General features: G+C 44.6%; 1 protein-coding gene across 9 annotated transcripts in view; it reads left to right on the top strand.

Annotated features, from left to right (window-relative positions):
- Window positions 1-25,166, top strand: part of R3HDM2 (R3H domain containing 2) — a 134,807-nt gene that overhangs the window by 100,909 nt on the left and 8,732 nt on the right. For 3 of the 9 annotated variants that reach the window (XM_028721286.2, XM_028721283.2, XM_028721284.2), the window contains 7 exons: window positions 6,939-7,099; window positions 11,280-11,381; window positions 16,934-17,176; window positions 18,924-19,050; window positions 20,207-20,442; window positions 22,454-22,611; window positions 24,524-24,624. In XM_028721286.2, the coding sequence (XP_028577119.2) occupies window positions 6,939-7,099; window positions 11,280-11,381; window positions 16,934-17,176; window positions 18,924-19,050; window positions 20,207-20,442; window positions 22,454-22,611; window positions 24,524-24,624 (1,128 nt within the window). The remainder of the gene's footprint in view (window positions 1-6,938; window positions 7,100-11,279; window positions 11,382-16,933; window positions 17,177-18,923; window positions 19,051-20,206; window positions 20,443-22,453; window positions 22,612-24,523; window positions 24,625-25,166) is intronic. The other 6 variants (XM_028721289.2, XM_028721285.2, XM_028721291.2 and 3 more) reach the window with 3 other exon arrangements.

Here is a 25,166-nt window from a genome sequence, read left to right as displayed (position 1 = left end):
TAGAGCTCAGTGAGGTATGTGGTCAGCTTGGAGTGGGGTAGCAAATGTGCTAGCAGTGAAAACTGGGGAGGAAACAAGAGGAAACAAATTGGTAGCGAAGATTGTCCCATTCCAGAAATAAACCCAGATGACTCTGCAGATTTCTAAGCCCTGGGTGCACGCTAATCCTACCTAGTGAGTTCAGTCATCTTCATGTCATTGGGCTCAGTGACAAAAACATTGATTTCAACCAGGTTAGAATTACACCTGGATTTGACAACAAATTGCTTGTGATCCATCTATGATTGTTTCATGATTCCTCCCTTCTAGCCACCATCCCAGGGATTGACCATAAATTAACTTTTGAGTCTGTCAGCAATATATATGGGAGGAAGAACTAATGCCACATGCTGACAGACTCAAAAGTTAATTTATGGTTTTAATGTTGTATGCTTTGTTTTGTAAGCCGCTTTGTGGCTTTGGTGAAAAGCAATATGTAAAAAGGTCCTATAGACAAAGTTGCAAAGGCAAGGCCAATGAAGTGCAATTCTAGTTTTAGTTCTCATGTTTCCTAACTTGATTGTTCCTCTGCATAATGATGTATTTTTTATCTAACTAACTGCAGAAATGAGTCTCCTTTTTATGAAGGCAGCCAAAACACTTTGGAGTTTTAATTAAATGATAATTGCACCTTATTGACCCTGCCTCTTGCATTCTTTCCTATTTTCAGAACTTAAGAAGACAGAGAAATGTAATAATTTTGATATGGGCCAGAATGATAAAATTCAAAGCTTCAAGACCATTTGCTTTCCCCTTCCAGCCATTCATCACCATCCCATCTAAGTTTGTTGCTAGTAGTAATTTCCTCATAGTTCCCCACATGTGCTTTTAAAATTTCATTTTATTGATTTCTATGCTGCATTCTCTCTTAACCAAAGTGACAGTCAAAGCAGCAGTTTTCTGTCTCTAAAGAGTTGGCACTGCTGTTGCGGCCTCTATCCCTCTTCACCCTGAGTTCTTGAATTGCCCATAAACCGTTCTGTTTTATATATTGGCTGCAAAGCCAATCCACAAAAATGAGAAAGAGGAAAAGCCCTTTGATTTTAATGGAGTGTAGAATGAATGTGCACCCCAGCAGCAGTCAGCAGGGTGCCACAGGGAGGGCAGCATTGTTTGCCTGGCTTTCCATTGCTGAACATTGCTGCCCCTTAGTGAAGGATCAATGTGCTGGGAGGTTAGTGTGGTGCAAGTGTGGCAGCAGAGCTAATCTGATGCTCCTGTCACTGTCCGCTCCTTGCCCCCTCCCTCTCTCAGTAAGAAGCAGCGATGCTCTGTGATGCCCCACCAATTGCTTGATCTTGTCTAGGATGTCTAGGTCACCTCTGTAAATAGACACTTTCTATCAAGGAGACTTCTGTTGCCTTTGAGATTTGGGAGGTCTGGTACCCCCGTTCAAGGCTTGATGGCACTGCAACCAGTTTGTTTTAGGGAAAGCACTTCTGTGCGGGGGGGTGGGGGGTGGGCACACCTACAAGTCAGGTTAGGTTGTCACTATGGCAAGTATATCTCTCCTTTGCCATTCATCAGTATTGGGACGCTGTAACTAATGGATTTTCAAATTCTGTACACTCAATGAGACAGATGCACACATGTTGATATGCAGATGAGTTGCACAATATTTCCTCGCAGTGATGCTTTTCTACATAGAACAATTCTCACATTTGAAAACAGGTCACAGTGTAGACTCCTTTTTTACACAGCTGCTTTCTATGTGACAGTCACAGGGTGTGCGTGTGTGCGTGCGCAGAAAGGCAGTAGCTTTAGAGAGTGCTATTGTAGTACCTCTCAAGTGATGACATTGAGCCGTACTACAAGTCTCCTCAGTGCTGGTGAGTGCTAACTGGACACATGTGTTTTGGATGAGTCTGTCAAGGAGCTATGCTTTCCATAAGCAACTCATGTGAATAGTCCTGGTTCTTTTTCTATCAGTGGCAGTTGCACTCAACAAGAAAGACGGCCAAGGCTGTATTAGTAACTGTGGCCCTGCATAATTCTCCTGGATTGGTGAGGAATTCAGTCTGCACCCTCAATTCTGAGGTTCCCCTGTTCTTTTAGTTAGTGCACAATTCAATAATAACTATAGATTGTTCCCATCTTGAGGCAGCTCACAGGCCAATAAATCAAGAGAAATGAACAGTTATGTGGACTTTGGAAAAGAAAATTATTGACGAAATGAGCTGTTAGTCCCTTAATACTATAAATTGGGGGGGGGGGGAGTGATTTTGAAACTAGCATTTCCACACCATCATAATGGGGAAAACTAAGCAAAGGGAGATGGAGTGCATCTACTGGAAATGAAAGAGTAAGATTTACCATTTATATTGAAGACTGGTGTTTTGATGGATAGTGGTCAAGAGGAGGCAACACAAGAACAAGAAGAAAACTGTAGTAGAAGGTTTCCATCACCTTTGCATGCAGAAGGTCCCAGGTTCAATCCCCAACAAGTCAGAGTAGACCTAGGAGAGATTCCTGTCTGAAGCCCTGGAGAACTATTTCCACTCATTACAGATAAAGCAGAGCTAGATGAATCAATGATATAAACTGGTTTCACTCTTCCTAGGGGCTAACAACTGGGTTTTCTGGAAAATTGAGTTTCATGACTTTTCTGTCTTGAAAAAATGCAACAAAATGGTGAGAGTTTCCCGTCCAAAGTGTTGTATTTCCCTTCTAAGTTTTTATGTCATTCATGAAACGTATTAGCTGATTGAAGGCTTGACAGACATGGCTAAACATAGCACTCTTGAATTCTCTTTTTTATATATATAATTTTATTTATAATTTTCATTTATTTACATTTCAACAATAGTTCAATAATTCTAACATTTCAAACTTCAACTTCCTTCCTCCTCTTTCTGTTGTCCCTTAAATTTATTTTCATCATTCCCTGCATATTCCAAATTATCTTGACTTTTTCTTTTATTCATCTCTTCTCATATATGTTTTTGAAGCTGCAAGTTATAACAATAATCCTGCCAATGTTTTAATCTGTTTATAGTTTGTTTGTAAATAATCAGTAAACCATTTCCATTCCCTTATAAAAAGTTTGTTGTCCTGATTTCTTATTCGTCTGGTAAGTTTCGTCATTTCTGCATAATCCTTTCTGTAGCGATTCTTCTCTTGTCAGGACTTCTACTTCTTTCCATTTGGGGGCAAATAACATTCCTGCAGCTGTAGCTGCATACATAAATTTCGGTACTGTTTAGGTAGTTTTGATCCTATAATTCCCAAGAGAAAATGCCACAAAATGGTGAGAGTTGTCTGTCCAAAACATTGTACAGTGGTACCTCGCAAGACGAATGCCTCGCAAGACAAAAAACTCGCTAGACGAAAGGGTTTTTTGTTTTTTGAGCTGCTTCGCAAGACGATTTTCCCTATGGGCTTGCTTCGCAAGACGGAAACGTCTTGCAAGTTTGTTTCCTTTTTCTTAACAACGTTAATACAGTTGCGACTTGACTTCAAGGAGCAACTCATAGAACGCGGTGTGGTAGCCTTTTTTGAGGTTTTTGAAGACTTTGGTGATTTTTGAAGCTTTTCCGAAACTTTCCCGACACAGTGCTTCGCAAGACGAAAAAATCGCAAGACGACAAAACTCGCGGAACGAATTAATTTCGTCTTGCGAGGCACCACTGTATTTAACTTCAAAGTTTTTGTGTCATTCATGAAAAATATCAGCTGATTTAAGGCTTGACAGGAGTGGCTAAACATAGCACTATTGAATTCTCATTCATGCCCAGATCTGAATGTACCATCAGTTGAACTGTGTTGTATTGAACTTCCTGTATTGCACCACTGACATTATCCAAGTGTTGTTGTTTTTTTCGATTGGTGGAATTTATTCCCTCCCAAACTCTTCACTTGGTTCTACTTTTGTTTTCCCACCATTCCATATAACATGTGAGTACTTTAACCCACCCCACCCCATTCCCTCAGAATTCTGTGCTGGGAGGATAATTTCCTAAGTTAATTTGTTAAGTTGTCAAGATCTGAGTTTCCAAATCACTTTAATTTTGTGTGTGAGTTTTGTCCAGGGAATAAAAAGAGGGAAGGCCCTGAGCCTTTTCCACTCCAGCCTCCCTTCCCCCTGCCATGGACACTGCAGCCCCACTTCCCCAGCAACTGTAAATGTTACTCCATCTCTCTGACTTCTGAGATGTCATCAGATAATACGGATTATTATTTTTTATTAGCTGTATAATCCAATGACTAAAGGAGAGGGAGAAAGCAGGCAGAAATTCTTAGGATGCTGAATTGATCACCTTGCAGTTAGCCAAAAAATACAGCTCTCTGCTTATACATCTTAATTATATGAAAAACATATTGTTCTATTTTCCCAGTCATGTCGGCATGGAAGGAATTGCAGTCTCCAGGCTCCCTTCTGTTACTTCGCAGCAAGTCATCTTCCTCTGCACAGAGGGTGGATGATGGCTTTACAGATGTACTAATTATTCTTCTTTAGCTCAGAAATTGGAATAATATCAATAAAGGGGTGGGTGTGGAACACAGCAGCGTTGTGTCTCCTCTCTCGCTGTTGGGAATGATTCATAGCCAACCATCCATTTACTCACCCTGTTTACAAGTATCTTCCAGTTGAACTTCAGGGACAGGCACTGAAATGCCCGTCTTTATTTCTCCTGCCTCTATCCATTGTTGCTTGCTCACGGCCACAATTCTTCCCCCTCCTTTGCTATGACAGAGTGTTTTGGTATAAGTGAAACTGGACAAAGATCTGGTTATTCAGGGGTATTGTTTAGGTGGTTTTGTTGGTTTTTGTTGTTGCTGTTATTGATAGGATTTTTTTGTATATTTATATCTTATGGTTTATGAGGAATTTGTTTAAGTTTTCTTGTGTACTTTTTGATGTGTTTTATTTATTGCTTATGTAAATCTTTTCATATTGTAAGCTGCCTTGAGCATGGCTTCAACTACGGAAAGGCAGCATACAGATAAAATGATGATGGTGATGATGATGACTACAAAGGATATCTCCTGAGGTCAAAGCGCTAGGTGTCTGGCCTTGGGAGAGAAGCAGACAGGGGGGGGGGGGGAATCAAGTCGCATCTGAATAGTGCCATTTTCAGGTCACTTCATTTTTATTTTATTGTTTCTTGTCATTACTCTTGCACTTTCCCCTCCCCTGCACACCTGCAGTACATATTTACAAAGAGCAGGAGCAGATGAATAAAACATGCAGTATGTTGCCGTAAGATTGCTCATAAGTAAGAGCATTGGTTTGTCTTTCTTGGTGGGAAATCCAAATAGAGGAGAGAAAATATGATACCCATCCTCAAATATCTGAAGGGCTGCCACATGGAAGGTGGAGCAAGCTTGTTTTCTCCTTCTCCAGAAGGTAGGACTCACACAAATGGCTTCAAGTTATAAGAAAGGAGATTCTGACTAACCATCAGGGAGGATTTCCTGACAGTAAGAGCTGTTTGAAAATGGAACAGTCTCCTTCGGGAAGCTGTGGACTCTCCTTCCTTGGAAGTTTTTAAGCAAAAGTTGGATGGCCACCTGCCAGGGATGCTTTGGTTGAGATTCCTGCATTGCAGGGGGCTGGACTCTCGAGGTCCCTTCCAACTCTACTTTTGTGATTCTACTTGGGATGTATATGGGAAGGCTAAGGCTGCTTCAGACATAATGGTTTTAGAATATCTCTATTGTACAAAACAATGTACATGTGCAGAATACAGAACAGACATGTATTGAGCATACCTGCCACAATGAATCCCCAGCTAGCCATGATGCCCTGCAATTTGTATCCATGTAGGAAAACATGGATACATTTCCCCAATCTATTATGTGAATTAGCTTCTAGCTATATAACAACTTCCTGAGACAAAACCCAGAAGTGAGGTCTTTATTGAGGACCTGAACCAGATGGCAATTGCATCAACTGTTCTTGGCATTCTCCAGGAGCTAAAGCGTGTACAGATTGACACTTAATGCAGCTACCCTTTCCAAGTTTGCCACAAAGCAGAGCAATTAACCAGTTATAGATAGGTAGCCGTGTTGGTCTGCCATAGTCAAAACAAAAAAAAATTCCTTCCAGTAGCACCTTAAAGACCAACTAAGTTAGTTCTTGGTATGAGCTTTCGTGTGCATGCACACTTCTTCAGATACACTGAAACAGAAGTTGCCAGATCCTTCTATATAGTGAGAAGGTGGGGAGGGGTATTACTCAGAGGGGTGGTGGGAATGGGTGATTGGCAGATAGCTGTGATGAGCCTGTTGACGACTCTTAACGACTGCAATAGGTCTTACAGGAAAAAGCAAGGGGTGAGAAGGTGAAAAATGGCTTTGTCATGTATAATTAGATAAGAATCCAATGTCTTTGTTCAGACCAGGTCTCTCCATGGAAGTAAATCCTTTACCTCACAGAGGGTCTGTGGGAGTAAACACCAGCTAATGCCCGAAATTGCTCAGATGCAGCTGTGATGATTGTCCAGCTGCTACAGAGAAGGTGGATATATTTTGAAAGTCTGCCTGTAAGTGCAGGGAAGTTCAGGCTCCATTTGCCTAGCATATTAACTTATGAAAATCTGGTTACCTTGGAATTTTATATGCATTTATTCATAACAGAAATGCACAGAGCAGCTCACAAGAACAGCGGAACCCAGACACCAGTGCACCAAAGTGAAATAGGCTAAGAGAAGTAGGGTGTTGTGCACCAAGGCTTCAACTGAGCCATGGCTCTGTACTGAATCTGTTGTAGAAATGCCTAGCCAGGCCAATGACAAAGGTGCCCCTGACCATGTGCGGAGTCATTTTTGTATACATCAAGGATTTTCCGTCCTTACGGTGTTTCTTCTAGCCAGGCTTGAACCCTCACACCTCTCCTTTCAGAAGTAATGCACATTTTTTGTTAACATCTGTTGTGTGCATTTTGTTTCCTTGTGAAGGTCTGTCACTAAGTACCCCAGAAGCCTGCAGCCAAGTCTCCTCTGCTCAGCCTGGCCAAGGACTCTTGCCATGCGCTGCTCAGCAACAACAGCAGCAACAGCAACCACTTCCACCCACACCCCAGCAACAGCCGTCGATGAGTAATCACATCATATCACAGGTGAGTCACTGTTCAATGTCACCAGGTTCTAGGGAATGTTTTCTTGTGGTTCCTTAGCCAGGAAGCAGAAACAGAAGAATGTGCCTTAGCATTCTTACTGCTGCAAGAAAAGGGTTGTTGTTGTTGTTTTAATTATCTACACAAACTGTTCTTCTTTATCTCTCCCTTCCCATCCAGTCCCATCAAACTGATTCTGTCATGGTAGCAAAACCTGGCTTCCCACAACATGCAGTTTGGGGTGACATTGCTTCAGTAGGCCTAAATCAGGAATGGGGAAACTGTAGCCCTTGATATATGTGTTGGACTGCAGCTCCAACCATATCTGACAATTGGTCCTGCTGGCTGGGGCTGATCAGACTTGGAGAACCACCTGCTCCCCACCACTGGCATAGGTCCTAATGTGGCATTGCAGGGATGCAGTAGCATCAACTGCTAAAAGGGTGACTGTAAGGCAGAACTGCTTATATTCTGCACTTGCAAAGAAAAAAAGACCCTGAATTCTGCTCTAAGAACAGTGAAATAGACATGTTAAGTTGTGGGTGAACATATCAGACGACACAGCGATTCTTCAAACAGCTCTTGTTTATTCAGAGGCCAGAACTGAACTGAACTGAAGGGTTCAGTCAGCCTGCTTATATAGAGCTCCAGTACACATAATTGTAACAACTTTCTAAAACTATCCAATCACTGAATCCAATCACTTTCGATCCCTTATTTGCATAACTATCTACAGTATCCCCCTGCTGGCCCAGGGTGAGAACTTCAGTACATAACAAGATGAATAATTCAAGCTGGTTCTGCTAGCAATGAGGAAGGGAAAGGGAGGGATAATGAATCCTTGCTGTCCTCCACCCCATGCACTAGAATTTACTCTGGTTTCCTGGATCTCACCAGCCATTGCCCATATTTATGTGTAATTTTGCAATCACTACAGATTCCTCATTCCAAGGAAAGTTAGTCTTTTTCAGAATGCTTGAATACTTGAAAAAAGAAGAAGAAGAAGAACACCAGGCACAATGTGTGGAATAGAATTATATCATTAGGACACATTCCTAATTAGAAATTAGGAATTTCTTAAACCGTTATGTGTGTGCATGCACGCACACATGCCTAGGTGTGAAGGTTACATCATACAGCAGGGGCAAGCTCTGTCCTGACCTCTTGCTTTGGGCTGACATTGTTGGCCTTTTCCTGCTGTGAAAAGGGGCAAGGTGATCAGTGAGAATCAGCTCAGGGTGTCTTCGGCTTGAAGGGATCTAATCAGCCATATTTATTTGGGCTACAATGTTCCTAGCTTCAAAACAAAGCCTAAATTATAATTTGAACTTGCCTTGGAATCCTGGCTTGTTCCAAAGCTGGTTACCATCGTTTTCCAGTTCAGATGAGGCAGGACACTGGTTAAGTGAAGACATCCGTATTGCTTTCAAGTGTGCTGTGAAGCAGCAAAGGGGCTACACACTTAGGCAAAATGTCAATTCATATATTGGCTTACTCCATTGAGATATAATGATTTGAAGCAGCTGATGTGTTATTCCCAACCACAAAGAGTGTCTCCCCCCTCAGTTCTTCCCCAGCCTTATATTGTATACAACACTAATGTCTCACATCAAATGTAACTGATCTGTAGAAAAGACTCTACGACCTGGAAAAAGAGACAATGAGCGTACTTTTGTAAACCAAGAAAATCTTTAATTAAAATTATTATTTTTTAAATCAAAAACAAAGAGTGTCTTGTGGGGAGATGCCCTAAAACGTCTGGTACTTGCCTCTCATCTTTGGAAGAAACCAAAGAAAACTGGACAGAGGTTCATCCTAACAAAATGCTCACAGATGCGTGTTAAGGTGATTTGCATCTGGAAAGCCTGGAATGTGTGTTTGTGGGGGCTTTGCAGTTCTGCATGTCCCACAACAGGTCTGCCCCTGCCTCAGCAGAACAATTTGAGACAGACACACCAGGCTCTGGCTGTCCTCCTTAGCGGTAGGTTTGCACCAAACTGCTCAGTCCTTAGGGAATGTGGCCATCTTCCTACTCAGTTCCTTCAGTCGCCACAGAGAGCAGCAGGATTGAAATATTTGCAGATCGTTCTTTTCTGTTGCTGCGTGACATGACCTTTTAATTTAGCTCAAACGGAGCATAAGGTATAGTTTTATTTAGTAATTTTACAGGAAGGATAGTAATTTGAAGCAGAAGAATTGTTGGTTAGACTCACCTTAGCAGGGCCATGAAGAGATGAGAAATTTTGTATGGGGGATTTTTTCTGCTGCTTTGGCTACAGTCTGTGCACTCCTACTTGGGAGTAAGGCTGAATTTATTGTAACTTACTTTTGAGTAGACCTATTTAAAATAGAATCATCTGGGCCAAGAAACAGTATGTAGACCTCAGCATTGTTATGCAGAAAAAGAAGAAACAAGCAATTCACAGGGAAAGCTCAGAAAAATAACACCTCCATAACATAAGGGGTAGTGATAAATGAAGATATTCTGCTATATTTTACAAAGTTGTTGAGGCAGTTGATATTATTTCATCCTCATACCTAGCAACTGTCAAATTAGACATCCTTATTTGTTGGTTTGATTTTATGTCCTGCTGCATCCCCGTAAATAATATATACTTGACAATAATCAGAATCAATGTCTGAAGGGGGATTTCCCCCCTTTTCTGACTTGTAGGTCTTCACATTTCTAACTAGGAGAGGAAACTAAGATCATGTAGTTTTTAAACACCATTATGTTGTTGTTAAGGGGCAGGGTCACATTCCTTGCCACTACAAGGGACAGGGGCTACATTATGTCCTCCTTGGAGATCTCATAGCTGGCAGACATCTCCTTAGGAGTCCCTCATTTCCATTTGTCCTCCCTTGCTTCTGGAAGCATCCTCAGAGCTTAGTGTTACTATTTTCCCCTTTGCTTTCTGATTACTGGAAAACCGAAACTAGCAATTTAGATAAATTGGCTTATTTTGGTTTAAGACCAGTGAATGGCTATGTTTGCATGTCACAGTATCCATCGTTTTGTATGATGTGAACAAGCCTATTCAGGCCTTGGGCTCACTCCTGTCTCCTCCAGTGTAGCATGGGTTCAGTTTTTTTTTTGCTCTAAACAAAATTTAATTAACCACAGTTATCTGAAGAAGTGTGCATGCAAACGATAGCTTATACCAAGAACAAACTTAGTTGGTCTCTGCATCAGACCAACATGGCTACCTATATTATGCACAATCTGTCACTTCAGGCGAAACAACAAACTGTTGTTAAGCAAAAGTGGTCCATACTCCTTCCAGCTGTTCAGGAGGAGAATAGGGCATGTGGAGACTATGTGCACAAGGCTCATTTATGTCACTCTAAATTGTGGTTTACCATGATGTGCAAATATGTCCAGTGTGCTCCACCTTGATGAATTGTGTATTTTCCAGAATTTGCCACCTAGAAGAATAAAATACTTACTTTACATTATTTATGTGATCAGGACAAAGATTTTCATCTTTTTTAAATCATATGCTATTTTTGTAAAACTTAAAGGTAAAGGGTAAAGGGACCCCTGACCATTAGGTCCAGTCGTGACCGACTCTGGGGTTGCACGCTCATCTTGCTCTATAGGCCGAGGGAGCCGGCGTACAGCTTCCGGGTCATGTGGCCAGCATGACTAAGCCGCTTCTGGCGAATCAGAGCAGTGCACGGAAACGCCGTTTACCTTCCCACTGGAGTGGTACCTATTTATCTATTTGCACTTTGATGTGCTTTCGAACTGCTAGGTTGGCAGGATTTGTAAAACTTAGGAGGCAGCTAAAAGCAGAGTCCTGTTTCCTAATCTTTACAGCCCTGCCAGTTGCAGGGCAGGTTTCTTTTAAGGCTGCAAGGGCCACTAGGCACCTGAATTGGAATGCATGTTGATGTCAGAGTTCTCAGAAATTGGTATTCGGCATCTTGCTATTCCTAGTGCCTTTCCCCCTTGGCTGAAGTCTTCCAGAGCTTCTATTTCTTGGTTTTTCTTTTTCTCTAAAGCAGATGGAAAGCCAGCTCAGTAGCTGGTGGTATCTTTTCAGACCTCTTATGTCTGTATGTATAATGACTAACCTTGTTCTGCCTTTTCTCCCTCTGCCCTTGCCCTCTCCTTTCCTCTCCCCCCACCCCCTGCTTCCTTATGCCTGTTTCTTCCTTTCCTTTCCTTTTCTACTCTTAGCCAGTCCCAGCTCTGCAGCCCTCTCCGCAGCCTGTTCAGTACTCTCCAAGCTCCTGCCCCCAAGTCCTCCTGCCAGTCTCTCCACCCCAGCAGTACAATATGGTATTAAAAACCCAACTTCTTAGATTTTCTTTCTTTCTTTCTTTCTTTCTTTCTTTCTTTCTTTCTTTCTTTCTTTCTCTCTCTCTCTCTCTCTCTCTCTCTCTCTCTCTCTCTCTTTCTTTCTCTTTCTCGCTATCTCTCTTTCTCTCTCTCTTTGGCATAATAAAGAATGTGCTGCATTCCAGTGCTGATTTTGTTAGCTGCTTGTTCGCTTTGGGTACATAATAAAAACGTCACACACAAACACACACACGCACAAACACACACACACACACAAATACTACTACATAGGATGATGATGGGCTCTGATTCAACAGGACAGAATTTCCATCTCTCAAGTGTGTTCGTGGCTTTTTATTTATAATGCAACAAATGCACAATTGTTGCTCAGTTTTTATATGGCTCCAAATGTCTTTCCTAAAAGAAAGCTCCTGTTACAGTTTCCTATTGCTCAAAGAGCAATATTATTGTGGATGGGAAAATGAAGTGTCTTCCTCAGTCAGCAGGCCTGTTCCACTTGTCTGGAATGCAGTTGCATGAAAGTGTTCACTAATTAATTTTTGCCACCCAAATTACTTTTGTGAGAGACCAGCTGAATGTGAAACACATTGAACTAACAAGGCATGTGTACCAAAGGACATTTTTCTGGTTTTGTATGAGATGTGGCCGTAACAGCCACCAGAGGGCATGGCTGTAATGTGTTACAGTTGGATAAACTTGGTTTTGCCCACTGCTAAATGATTCCTCAATTTGCACAGTGCTTTTTCTGATGATATTCCTGCATACAGGTCATCAAATCTGACTGATAAGGCAGTTGGCAAATGTGGGGTTAGAACATTTGGGTCAGTGGTTTTCAATCCGTGTGCCGTGGCTCCCTGGGGTGCCTTGAATGATGGTCAGGGGTGCCGCTGGCAGCACTGGCCTCTGTCCCTCTTTCCTTCCCTCCCTCCTCTGATGCCCTCTCAGGTCTCTGCCTCCCAAAGTCTTGCACAGCGGTTTGTTGCAGCCCTGACTGGCCAATGGTGCCTCTGTGGCTGGCCAGGGTGTGCTGGTTGCCAGGAGCTGAGGCGACCTTGGAGTAAGCTAGCAAGTGGGCGAGGGAGCCCAGCCAGCCAGTCCGCCAGTCCTTGCTGTTGGGAATGGTCAGACAGGTCCCAGGCTCCTGTGGGGCAGTGTGAGGAGACACCTCTCTTTGGGGTTGGGGGGGCAGCTCAGAGACCATGGGCAGCATCAGCAGCTGCCCAAAGGACTCCCAAGGAGAGGGGAGAAGAGAGGAGACTGAGGGAACACTCCACAAGGGAGGATGCTCGAAAAGGGTGAGAGGCTGCCAGCTCTGCAGGCAAGGGGTGACATAACTGGGCTCCTGAGCCCCACAGCAAGAATGTAGTTGGGAGCCGTAGACTCAAAAAGCTTGAAAACCTCTGATTTAGCTGATGCAAGCAGTGTTGAGCTCTGTGAGTCTTAGGCTGCATCCTATCTTACTTTCCCTGCATGCATGAATATTATGTAGGGGAAATGAGTTTGGCAAGATTTCCAGATTAGCCTGCAATCAGTAGAGTGGTAGTTGAGGTGGAAGAAGAGAAGTCTGCTATCCAGATTGTGTGGCGCTTGAGGTGTCTTTCTATGGTGTACCTTGTTTCCTCCTATTTCTTTCCCACAGCACATTGATGATTTGGACTGCCTTTGGGGAACTGATGCTCCAGCAGTTCTGCCTCTTGATCTTGAGTTAACCATTTAAATATTCAGCATTTAAAGTACATAATGAAGGGTTGGTAGGTTTATGTTCTATGTACCTCTGCATAGCTGTCAACTTACAGATTTGAAAATAAGGGACCAGAAGCCTCGAAAATAAGGGACCAGCAGCCAAAATAAGGGATTTTAGGCAGCCAGCTGAAATACGAAGTTAAAGGGACCAGATAATTTGGGAGAGCAGCGCCGGTTTTTAGCCCTTCGTTTCCAGAGGTTGCTGCTCAAGACATCAGCTGATGAAGCACTGCAATTAAATAACTACAAGCAGCAACCACTTTTTGCGCAAAACGAAGTCCAAGCTACGAAGATGCTGCTGCAGTTCTGTATCTTTTCTCTCGTGCTCCATCTGCAGCTCTCAGTTCCATCAGGCGGGGCGGGAGGAAGGGGGGGGGAATAGCGCCCAAAGTAAACCCGCAGATCAGACCATCTATGCTAGTCTACCACTACAAATCTATGGGAGAAGCGCTTGTGGTCCTTCCTCCGCTTTCCCCCTCTATGGTTAGCCCTTGGAACACCTGCCCACGCCTCCGCCTCCTCCTCCTCTCTCTGAACTGCTTTCTCTATGGTTGTCCTCGCTCTCCTCTCAAGGCTCCTCAGCAATTCATAGGCTGCCCATCTCATCTGGGTTCTTTGGCAGCGCAGCCGCAGTACGGCCTAGCGGGAGAGGTGGTGGCTATGGGCAGAGGGGAGGCCCCAGGCAGAGATGCTCAGTTCGGTGGCCGCGAGGAGGATGGCGGCGGAAGGGCCCAATGCTCCCGCCAGTGCCGGTGGAGAGGGGCTCCCGGGGGCCGAGGCTGGTGAGAGGAGCCGGAGGGGGGCGGGCAGGGCAGCCAAGTAACACAGTTGGCGCCTCCCTCCTCCCTGGCCGGCAGGGAGGGAGGGAGAGGAGCTGCGTCCTTTGAAACCTGGGAAATTTAAGGGACATCATCAATCCGGGACAGCAGCGGGACACGACACTGGGATAAGGGAGTTTCCCGCCAAATAAGGGACGTTTAACAGTTATGCACCTCTGCTAAAGTTCAGTCAGTTTCCTATGAGAGGCAGGCAGACTTCAGGTACCATTGAGGACAGCAGGAAGGAGATCTGGTCACAGTACACTGACATATTGAGCCTCGTTGAAATGAACAAGAGCTGCAGAAGAGCGCTTCCACAACTCCTGGTCATTTCAACCCAATTTGCACAGGAGAATTTTAAATTAACATTCGTATGCTGCCCCATAACTCAAAAGTTTTCTGGGCAGCTCACATGAAAGATATATAAAAACAATTCATATAGAAATCAAAAACAAACCCTGAAATCAAAATCAAAATAAATATGCAAGGAAACTTAAATTCACCATAATCCCCAAGTTAAAACACAGGCCTTAAAACTGAGAGAACCAGACTGTGTTAGTTATTTGAAAGGTAAAAAGGTAAAGGACCCCTGGACAGTTAAGTCCAGTCAAAGGCAACTATGGGGTGCGGTGCTCATCATGCAGGCCAAGGGAGCTGGCGTTTGTCCACAGACAGCTTTCAGCATCATGTGGCCAGAATGAATAAACCGCTACTGGCACACGGAGGACCGTGACAAGTGTAAGAGCACATGGAAACACCATTTACCTTCCCACCACAGCGGTACCTATTTATCTACTTGAACTGGTATGATTTCGAACTGCTAGGTTAGCAGAAGCTGGGACAGACCATGCCACCTAATACCCTGTTAGCTAATGGATGGGTGTGGGCAGCAAGAGGGATGCCATCTGTATTTTACCGTAGCAAAGTGTCATGAGCCAACTGTGGCAAGATAGAGAACCTAGTTCTGTCACAAGATGGTCAATATGATTATTTTGTTTGTGGAGTGGAAGAGTCATGCTGTGTCTAGCAGTGGAGATATTCTAGATCAGGAATGGGGAGCCTTTGGCCCCCCCAGATGACATTAGTTTGCAACACCCCATCAGTGGCCCAGTGGTCAGGGATTGTGGACGTTGCATTCAAGCAACATCTGGAGGGCACCACATTGCTTGATGATCTTATAACAGAGGCGCCATACTACAACTTGTTTAGGGTTTATTGCATAATAGTATGTTTGTTTCACATAATGCTTGTTTCCATTCCAATAGCAATAACATGGAGGAAATTGCACATCCATTGCATATATACAGTCATGTGGCAAGCCTACGTGCCTACATGTATTTGAGGTGGAAATTGCCATTGGCAGCTGATTCCTGCATCATGGTAGCATAGTAATAAGTAGGGTAAAAAGGTGTATTGAAATGTTTAATGATGTTGATAAAAAATCAAAACGAAAGTTAAAAATAAAAATGGGGGGATCATTAAGAGATGTCAGTGAAAGTAGAGTAGAAATAGAAGGGAAGATATAGTTAAAAGAAGAAAGGGATTTTCTTCCCTCCCCCACAGAAAAGGGAGAAAAGAAAAATGACTAAACAAACCAAAAAAAGGTGGGAGGATTTTTTAAAATTAAAATTTATTTTTAAAAATAAGGATGAAGATGATTATTGCTACGTCTGGAGGTCAGAGCCATTCCTGAGGGCTAGGGTAGCGTCCTCAACGGGAGGCCCTTGTTGGCTTAGGCCTCCCCTGTGGGCACTGCCATTTTCGGTCTCCTCTGCACTCACCCACCCAAAAATAAAAACAAAGAACCCTCCCTTCCCGCTGGGGGTCCCACACGCACCTTTCTTCCCCACTGGGTCCCATCTGAGCAGCAGCAGCAGGACGACAGAGAGGGAGCTCTGAGTTGCTCGCCAGACCCCACGTCTCTGGCACAGCAGCTGGCAGTCCAAATGTATCCTGAGCCGGGCAACTTCGCTGCACTGCGCTCTTGCCTGGCCCAGTGCCCAGAACGTGCCTCCCAGCTTGCGTGCCATCCTGCAGATTTGTCCAGCCTCTCACCACCCCCTCCTCTTCCTCACCTTCCCCCTACCACCAACCCGTGTGGTGTGATCTCATTGCTTCAATGGATGCAACCACTTCTGGGTCCACTTCAGCCGCCCCTTGCCCATCTCCTGCAGCCGAAAGTCCCCTAGCGGCACCTGACTTGCCACCTTTCTCCCCTGGAGCTGCGGCACCCTCCTTCCCTTCCACTATGGGGAGCAGCCAGGTGGGCAAAGGTTGGCGGGAGTCCCACCAAGAAAGGAGAGAAGGGAAACTCTCTCTCGCTCGCTCTCTCTCTCTCTCTCTCTCTCACACACACACACACACAGAGAGAGAGAGAGAGAGAGAGAGAGAGAGAGAGAGAGAGAGAGAGAGAAACGAAGATCTCCTGGATGGAGATTATAATGCTGAAAAAGAGGACGTGCCCAGGAAAACCCAGAGATATGGCAACCTTAGTATAGGGAAATTACTTGTTGGCATCTTTGGTTAATCTAGCCCTGCCTTAGCCCCCTTCTCCATTCCCACTGATACAGGAATTAGGCAAATTTTGGCCTGTTTATTTTACACAAGATGTTAGGTTGCAGTTCTTGATTGTGTCCGAGTATGAGAAGTCAAAGAGAAGGGGACTTGCCTATGTAGAGTGACCTATCCAGAATGTTACGTCACCTGCATTGGCCTATATCGTGAAGGGACAAAGCATCGAGGCACTAAAGTGGTAGGAAGGATCTGCCTTTAAGTCAAATGGTCACTTTCATTGTTGTTTTTCTTGATATTCACACTGTCTAAGAACACTTTTCCTGGGCAAAGTGCTGATTGCTTGATCCTTTTTTCATTCAGGAGAGGGAGGGCTGTTGTGGTTCCATGTACCTGCTGATGCGAACAACTTGAGGTCACAGTTACTCAGTTTTTCCTTCTCTTGTCCTCTGGCTACAGGCTGATGAGCTCAGCAACCATTTTGGGCAGATCAGCCTTAGCCGCCAGGGTTCCACAGAAGCACCAGATCCGTCCTCATCCATGTTCCAGCCGCCAATCATGTCTCAGCATCCTCAGCAGACGGGATTCATCATGGCTTCTCCTGGGCAGCCAATCACAGCCTCCACCTACTCTGCCTCAGGACACACAGCCCCAGCCCAGCAGGTTCTGCAGCCCCAGAGCTATATGCAGCCCCCGCAGCAAGTAAGTGACAGTGTGTGCAAGTGTGAAAGAGATTCTTGTTGTTGTTGTTTAGTCGTTTAGTCGTGTCCGACTCTTCGTGACCCCCTGGACCAGAGCACGCCAGGCACTTCTGTCCTCCACTGCCTCCCGCAGTTTGATCAAACTCATGCTGGTAGCTTCAAGAACACCATCCAACCATCTCATCCTCTGTCGTCCCCTTCTTAGAGATTCTTAGTGAACATCAAATGATGATGATGAGAAGTTACTAAAAGGGGTACAGAAAACCATTTCAAGTAGACCGGAGCTGGGCAGAGCATTAAGGGTATCTAAGCATTGGGTCAATTTAGCTAGCTTAGGCTTTGGGGGGTATATGTCATGGAATTCTACTCAATAATGATCCAGAGCAGAACTCCAGTGTATAGTTAGCAGAGTAAAAACTTAAACACGTTGCAGGATTCCCAAAAAATAGACCAGAGGCGATTATATTTCATCCAGCAGAGCTTTATTGCTACTGAAGGCAAATGAGAAAAATGGTCACAAATCCAATACATTCAGGATTGGCACTGTCCATAAGAAATCCAATTGCAGCAGACTTACAATAAGTTATAATAAGACTAAACCTTAACACTACAGTCGTACCTCGGGTTGAATGTGCTTCGAGATGAGCTTGTTCGAGTTGTGCTCCGCTGCAACCCAGAAGTAACGGAGCGTGTTACTTCTGGGTTTCGCCGCTTGCACATGTGCAGACGCTCAAAATGACGCCACGCGCATGCGCAGAAGCGCCAAAAAGCGACGCGTGCGCGCGCAGACTTGCCGTCGCTAGTTACATTTGCTTCTATATGTGAACGGGGCTCCGGAACGGATCCCATTCGCATCTAGAGGTACCACTGTATATACAGAATACCACAGCAGAAGGAAGAGAGATAGAAAGAGAAAGTGAAACCCAGGCTCCTTCTGGCCTATTATTATAGTCAGCATGACCTTGACGGAAGAGATAACAGAACCAGTTTAAGTCAGCTGTACTCAGCTTCTCTGAAGTAATAACCCAAACATCATGAACCTTCTGCTTGTTTCTTTTACACAGAGAAGCCTCCAGAACCCTCCAGAATTAATTAGAATAGGAAAGATCAGAAGAGGAAAATAGGATTAGAATAGGAAACATCAGATCAATACTTTCTGCTGTAAGAAATGCAAATGGACAGAATATTGGGGAGAGTTTTCAGCCTCATTTGCAAATATTGCCTGTGGTGCTCTTGCAGAACCTACTCAATCCACTCCATCTCCACCTACAAAGCTGCACAGGTGTTACCCAACTATGAAAGATGGAAGTTGGATGCTGCCTAACTATGAAATAATTGAATTTCCAGAGAATGCTTGTTCTGTTGGTCAAAGCCATGTTTTTCTTTTCCCTATCTGTGTATTCAGTTGAGTTAGAAAAGCCCAGAAAGTGTGAGAGGGTTGGTTTTTTGTTGCTGTTGTTGCTGCTGTTGTTTTGAGGGGTGTAGCAAGAGGCTGTCATTCTGGAAATGCTTGTATGCTTTCTCTTTTGAGGGTTCTCCAAGGATCCTTGGTTCCTTGTGGCTACTCCTGTGTGTCTGTCTGAACTTCACGTGCTTGTGACCGTGTGTCTCCTGCTGATGTCCCCTTGAGGCTAACCTTTTGCTGCAACTGGTGTCCTCTTGAGCGGCTTGTCAGTCAGAAGCCCAGAGCTCTGCTACAGTTATGTCCTTTGTCTTATTTACTGACTGCTTTTCCCCCCTCCTGACAGATTCAGGTTTCTTACTACCCACCCGGGCAGTACCCAAACTCTAGCCAGCAATACCGACCTCTCTCTCACCCGGTGGCCTACAGCCCCCAGCGCAGCCAACAGCTGCCTCAGCAGTCGCAGCAACCTGGTAAGGGGGCGGCACGTGCAGCATCCAAGAAGGAACAAGTGGGGGCGGCAGCGGCGGGAGATCAGTGCTCTAGTGCTGTGAGGGAGATCCAAGCCAGCTTGCCCTTTCTTGGAGCCAAGGGGGAGTTAGCCTATTTATAGAGCTCAGGTCATTGCATATTAAAAATCTTTGCAAGAGTGAATGTAGCTAGCTGTAAGGCCTATGTCCCCTTGGGTTATAGGTAGTTGAGGCTATTACTGTCCTTCAGTTTTACATACATTTGATTGTTTGGGTCTGATAATTGATCTAAAACATATGTGCACAGAAGGGCTGTAAACTTTGGTGAATTAATCAACTAACGCTTGAGTTGATTGTCACGAAGCGTTCATTTAAAGATTTCTAAGATTTGAATCTCTGGTCTACAATGAAGATGTGAATGACATACGTCTGTGATCTTCGAATGAAGGGTATAATAATAATAATAATAATAATAATAATAATAATAATAATGTAGAAGTAAATGACCCCTGGATGGTTAGGTCCGGTCAAATGCGACTATGGGGTTTGTCACAGACAGATTTCCAGGCCACGTGGCCAGCATGACTAAACTGCTACTGGCACACGGAGGACCATGACAAGTGCCAGAGCATATGGAAACATTGTTTACCTTACCGCCACAGCAGTACCTATTGATCTACTTGCACTGGTATACTTTCAAACTGATAGGTGGGCAGAAGCTGGGATAGAGCAACGGGGACTCACCCCGTCGCGTGGATTTGAACTGCCGACCTTCTGATCGGCAAGCTCAAGAGGCTTGGTGGTTTGGACCACAGCACCACCTGCATGCATGCGCATACACAAGAGATGCATATGAAGGGTAATGAAGGGGTCCTCCTGGGACACCAGTCATATATACTGTTGGCCACCTAAAGTGCTTAAATATGAAGGCTGTTTAACCAAAGTGAGACCACTGAGATGCAAAGGAGGAGGCAATTGCCAAGTTTGAAGAAGTAGGAAAAATATTTAGGGGGGAAACCGAGGGGACAGCTCCCCTCCTTAAAAAACAAAAAACAGGCCAATGAGGATTGAGCATGCTTTAGTGACCAGTAATGCTGGAGGAGACAGGCAGATCCCACTGGTATAAAGTATTAACCTTCAGCCTCTTGCTCCGATGCAGGTTTACAGCCAATCATGTCCAGCCAGCAGCAGACGTACCAAGGTATGATAGGAATGCAACAATCACAGGGCCAGAGCCTCCTCAGCAACCAGCGCAGCAACATGGGTGGCCAGATGCAAAGCATGATGGGTGTGCAGCAGTCTCAGAGCCAGAGCCTCCTCAGCAACCAGCGAGGAAATATGGGCAGTCAGATGCAAGGCCTGATGACCCAGTACACTTCACTGCCTTCATATCAAGTGAGTGGCAATAAAAGAAAGAAGAAATATGGGGAGGGTAAGGGACCTTGGAAGTGGCAATTTGGTAAGTCAGAAGTGAATTCATGCAATCTTTTGATCCCTGTGATAGTTTAGAAAGCTGTCCCATGCTCTTCAAAGGCATAGGTGCAACTCAAGGTATGTGACTTATGGAAGGACTGGTCGTTGCACTAAAACAGCAGCACCATCTCTAGTTTTTGCATTTCCCCCTCTTTTATTGTAGAGCCGTGGTTCTGCCTACAATAAGTCCCAGGTTCAATCCCCAGTATCTCCTGTAAGGGCTGCAAATGCCCACTGTCAAGAGCCCAGAGAGCTGCTGCCAGTCAATGTCAACATTGTTGAGCCAGGTGGATAGATGGTCGGACTCAGCATAAGGCAGCTTGCTATGTTTCTGGGTTCATCCGGCATCTCTGTGTTGGGCATCCACTGCCATTGTAGGCCCATAATGTGAGATGGAATGAAGAAATGTGTAACTTAATGACATCAGGGGATGGGCATGTTTTGCTGCACATTAAATAGGGGGAGACTTGATGCAGGATTGCTGTTTTGGCAGCAGCCTCTGTTAATCATAACAGGTCAACAGCAACCTAGAAACAGATCGGAACTGTTTTACAGATCCAAAAACGGCAGATAGCAACCCAAGGTTGCTGCTGATGTTGAAAGTAATACTGTGACAACCTAATTGAGACAGTTAAACTCCCTAATTCCATTTTCAAAGGCCTGCATAAATGAGTGTTTTGTATTCCATCACACCCTTTTCCCCCTGGAAGCCCCAGTGCCATGCCTATTCTGGGAAGCCTTTTCAAAGCCACAAGGTGATTAGTAGTAACAGTATGGTAGGAGTTGCACCAAATGTGGGAAAACTTACAGGGCTCATTCCTGAAGCCTACATAGCACACATTGAAAGGTCTGTACTTTTGACCCACATTACAAACCACCATATTACAAACACCTCAGCGATTGACCCTGCCTAATTTTGTTGGGCAGGGGAGAGAGCTTGAGATGTATAAAGCCCTAAGGGCTCCTTGAAGTCAGTTGTGCAGTTTTCTGGGTTGTGGATGAAGTGCCCAGCTGGGGTGTACCTGAAAAACAACCCCACACCTTTCAACTTGGAATGCCTTTTTTGGAGTACACTTGTTGTGAGGGAAGAATTGTGCAAATTTCATCAATGTCCCTAGGAACTCTGCCCTTTATCTGCAAAAGTGCTAAAGGCTTATCTAAAATCTACAGTAGAATGGGAATTCTAAAAATCCTTATTACATGACCAGAAATTATAAATGCAGCAATGGTTCAATTCATTTGTTTGTTTGAACCACATAAAAGATGCAAAAGAAGCTTTCTCTCAGAGGTCAGCCTCCAGGTGTTGCTGGGCTCCAGATTCCACTGTCCCTGATGGGAGTTGGAGTGAGACAACATCTGGATGGCCACAGGTTCACCACTCCTGCCTTATTTGATCATGTGTTCCATGCAGTACAAAAGTGTTTTAGCACAACAGCCTATTTTAAAGTGAGTAGCTATCTAGTGAGTGTGTTCCAGCAGTTCAAATTACATCAACTTTTCACTGCCATTCCTGTGTTAGGTGTACCTTGGCAAGATATAACAATTGCTGGGATTCATTTGTATCTTACTATGCAACAAGGACAAGAAGTCACAGATATATGTTTAGTTTTCATTTTTCAGTTACTACCATATGCACCTTGTATTCAGGCTTTTGTCCTGGACTAAGATAAGGTCTGGTAAAATAAAATAAATGAAGTGAAATAGAAGTGAAGTGAAGTGAAAGCAAAGCCCTGGAGTTCACAAAGTGTTGGAAGCAAAGAGCAGGAGACCTAGGCACTTACTTTTCATTTAAAGGCCAGATCTTGGAGGAGGTGTCCCACTGTTCCTCCACTGTTGTTTTCTGCATTCAGTCCCCCCTTAAACTACCATATGTTGTTGTCTTCCCCCTGTTTAATAGGTTCTCTCCCTTTACTCTCCCTCTGCCCCCCACCAGCAGGTTCCAGTGGCTAATGAGTCTCAGGGCGTGGTCCAACAGCCCTATCAGCAGCCTGTGCTGATGCCAGCAAACCAGTCTGTACAAGGAGGACTACAAGCTGGGGGAATGCCAGTTTATTACAGTGTTATCCCGCCAGCCCAGCAGAATGGCACCAGGTAAGAGCTTGAGCCAAAGCCCTGCACAGTGTCCCTTCCTTGGTAGGTGTGACTACTAGGAGCAGAGCCTTCATAGGTTCTCTTTGGAACTCCCCTTTTCAATAGGTCTACAGGGTTCCTTCCTTGATGGGTTTTCAGAACCAAAACTTATCTTGGTCATCCCAGGCTTTTGGTGGAAGGAAGGAGGAATTATTTGAGTTCCTTGGACTGCATGCATCTAACCTGTTCTGCTAATGGAAGCCAGAGCAAGGACTCCTGCCAGTGCAGTGGGACTTCCCCATCTCTTTTTCCCATGCCCCCCAGCACTCCCCCCCTCTATCATGGAGGGCTAGGAGAATCCCCAGAGCAGTGCACCTGGGGAGAAAAGGTGACACCATTTTGTCGGGAAAGCAGAAATGCTTGCACTGATGGGACATCTCCTTAGCACTACATTGCATTCTGCCCTTCGTATGTTTCTTTGTATGTTTCTTTGTTTAACAAAAATTAAGGAGCTGACTAGTATATATGGTTTGCTTTTTATTTTACGCTACCTTGAGGGTTCATTGGCAAAGTTGGTAGGCATAGAAATTTAAGAAAATAGATAAAAGGGAACCAGAATAGGTCTGGGGTGTGTGGGTGTGGGTGTGTATATCACCTTTCTGTTAAGATTATAATAATCACAGTAGTTTAAAAATGCAGTACAAAGCAACAATAAAAGCACAATAAAAATGTGCAGCAACAGAAGCAGTCTGCGAAGTTGGGCATCCAGTGTGAAAGAACCTCTTCCAAGAGATCAACAGGGTTGCTGTCCAGATCCATAACTGGCTTCCCCATCACCATCTCAAAGCCATGACAACCCCAATGAATTGCTAATAGGGCTCACAGTTTGGCTTTCCCAGTTTCTGCCCTAGGAAACAGAACGGAGAAATAGGAGTTACTGGCATTTTTGTCCCTGCTGAACGAACAATATGTGATGTCCTCTCAAGCTGACAATCATTCTTAAGGAAAGATTTGCCTACTTGCACAAAGTTAGATGATGATTGAAGGGAGTTGTAAGAGCCAATACCCTTTTCATGTATGGTCTACAGGCCTCTCTGGCTGCCCTTTCTAATTTTATATAAGTATACCTCTCTCAGAGAGGACAAAAATCAATCTACTATTTAATCACTCTCCTGGTTGCCATTGATGACCAGGAATTCCATAAAGGCGAGCGATGGAACCAGTGAAGCAAGGAAAGAGCACTCTGCTTTGATCAACCTGATTTGGCTTCCATGCCAACCAGAGGTGGAATGAAGCCACTTCCTACATGGAGAGTGTGTAAGCCAGTTGGCCTGGCAGATTGGGGACAGAGTACTCTGCTTCTCCAGGCTAGCAAAGCCGAGTCCTCTGTCCCTCTTTTGCAAGCCCAGCTGGTTTCTATGCAACTCTGCTCCATCTCCCTTGCTGTGGGGGTTAGAGATGTGGTCTTGGCAAATGGTGGAGGTTATTGACACAGTGCTTTCCTGCACGAAACAAGCCCAAGAGACTCAGTTGTTTAGACCACAGCCCCACCTGCATCCCTTTGGGTTGGAGTAGTCCCAGGGATTGGGCTACTTGATCCTCAGGGTCTCTTCCAACTCTGATTCTTTGATTCAAGATGGAGAAACAACTAGCTAGAGAAGGGGAGTGGGGGTGGGAAAGCTTCCTTGTCTGTGAGCGAGAATAAGAGGATGAGAATGCGTGTGGCATCCCTACCCCCTGAAGCACTGAATAAGCATTCCCCTTAATTGAAAGATGATCGGAGCAGGAATCACAGCAATTAGCATTAAACTGATGAATGATGCAGGAAATTACTCAGTGCAGTTGGGCTTGGTTGTCTCTCAAGGGAAGCACAGCTGTTGTCTCCGTCCTGTTGCTTCTGCTACTTCATCAGATCTTGCTATTACCTTCCCAGCCCTTCGGTTGGTTTCCTGCAGCCTCCTGGGGCAGAGCAGTATCAGATGCCGCAGTCTCCTTCGCCCTGCAGCCCACCACAGATGCAGCAGCAGTATTCAGGTAAGGCGGTTTACTCTATTACTTAGCCTAGCAGAATGTGACTCCCCAAAAAAATCCCCACATACACACACACACACAATGTACAAAGTTGCAGAAAACACTGAAACCAGAATGCTGTGAGTTCACCAACCATCACCAGATCTCAGTGATCTGGTTAAAGATTGTTAAAAGACTGGACTCGAGCATCATGAGATCAAGAGTACACTTGATTTCAAACTCCCAACTTCCACTGTTTGGTGCAGTATTGATCTAGTGGTCACTGTGAAAAACACCCATCATTTTTCAAAGCCGGGTTGTCATGTATCTCCTGCCGGTCATATTCAGGCTCCTTACTGCCTCAATCAAACATCCTTCACAGACCATGGGGCTCAAATATGGCGTCGCCTGCTCTGCACCCACTGAAAAATATAAGGAAGATGTACATAAATATATCTTGGACCTCATTTCTTTAGTTGAAGATGTGGTAAAAGTTCAGACCTTTCCTAAATTTTTCAGCTGGTAAAATGTTTTCGTTTCCCCCTGGGAAGCAGGGGAAGGAGCGA

The sequence above is a fragment of the Podarcis muralis genome, chromosome 2 (assembly GCF_964188315.1).
Source record: "Podarcis muralis chromosome 2, rPodMur119.hap1.1, whole genome shotgun sequence".
Lineage (NCBI taxonomy): Eukaryota > Metazoa > Chordata > Lepidosauria > Squamata > Lacertidae > Podarcis > Podarcis muralis.
Note: the sequence above shows the minus strand (reverse complement) of the source record. Positions and strands in the feature narration are given on the sequence as shown.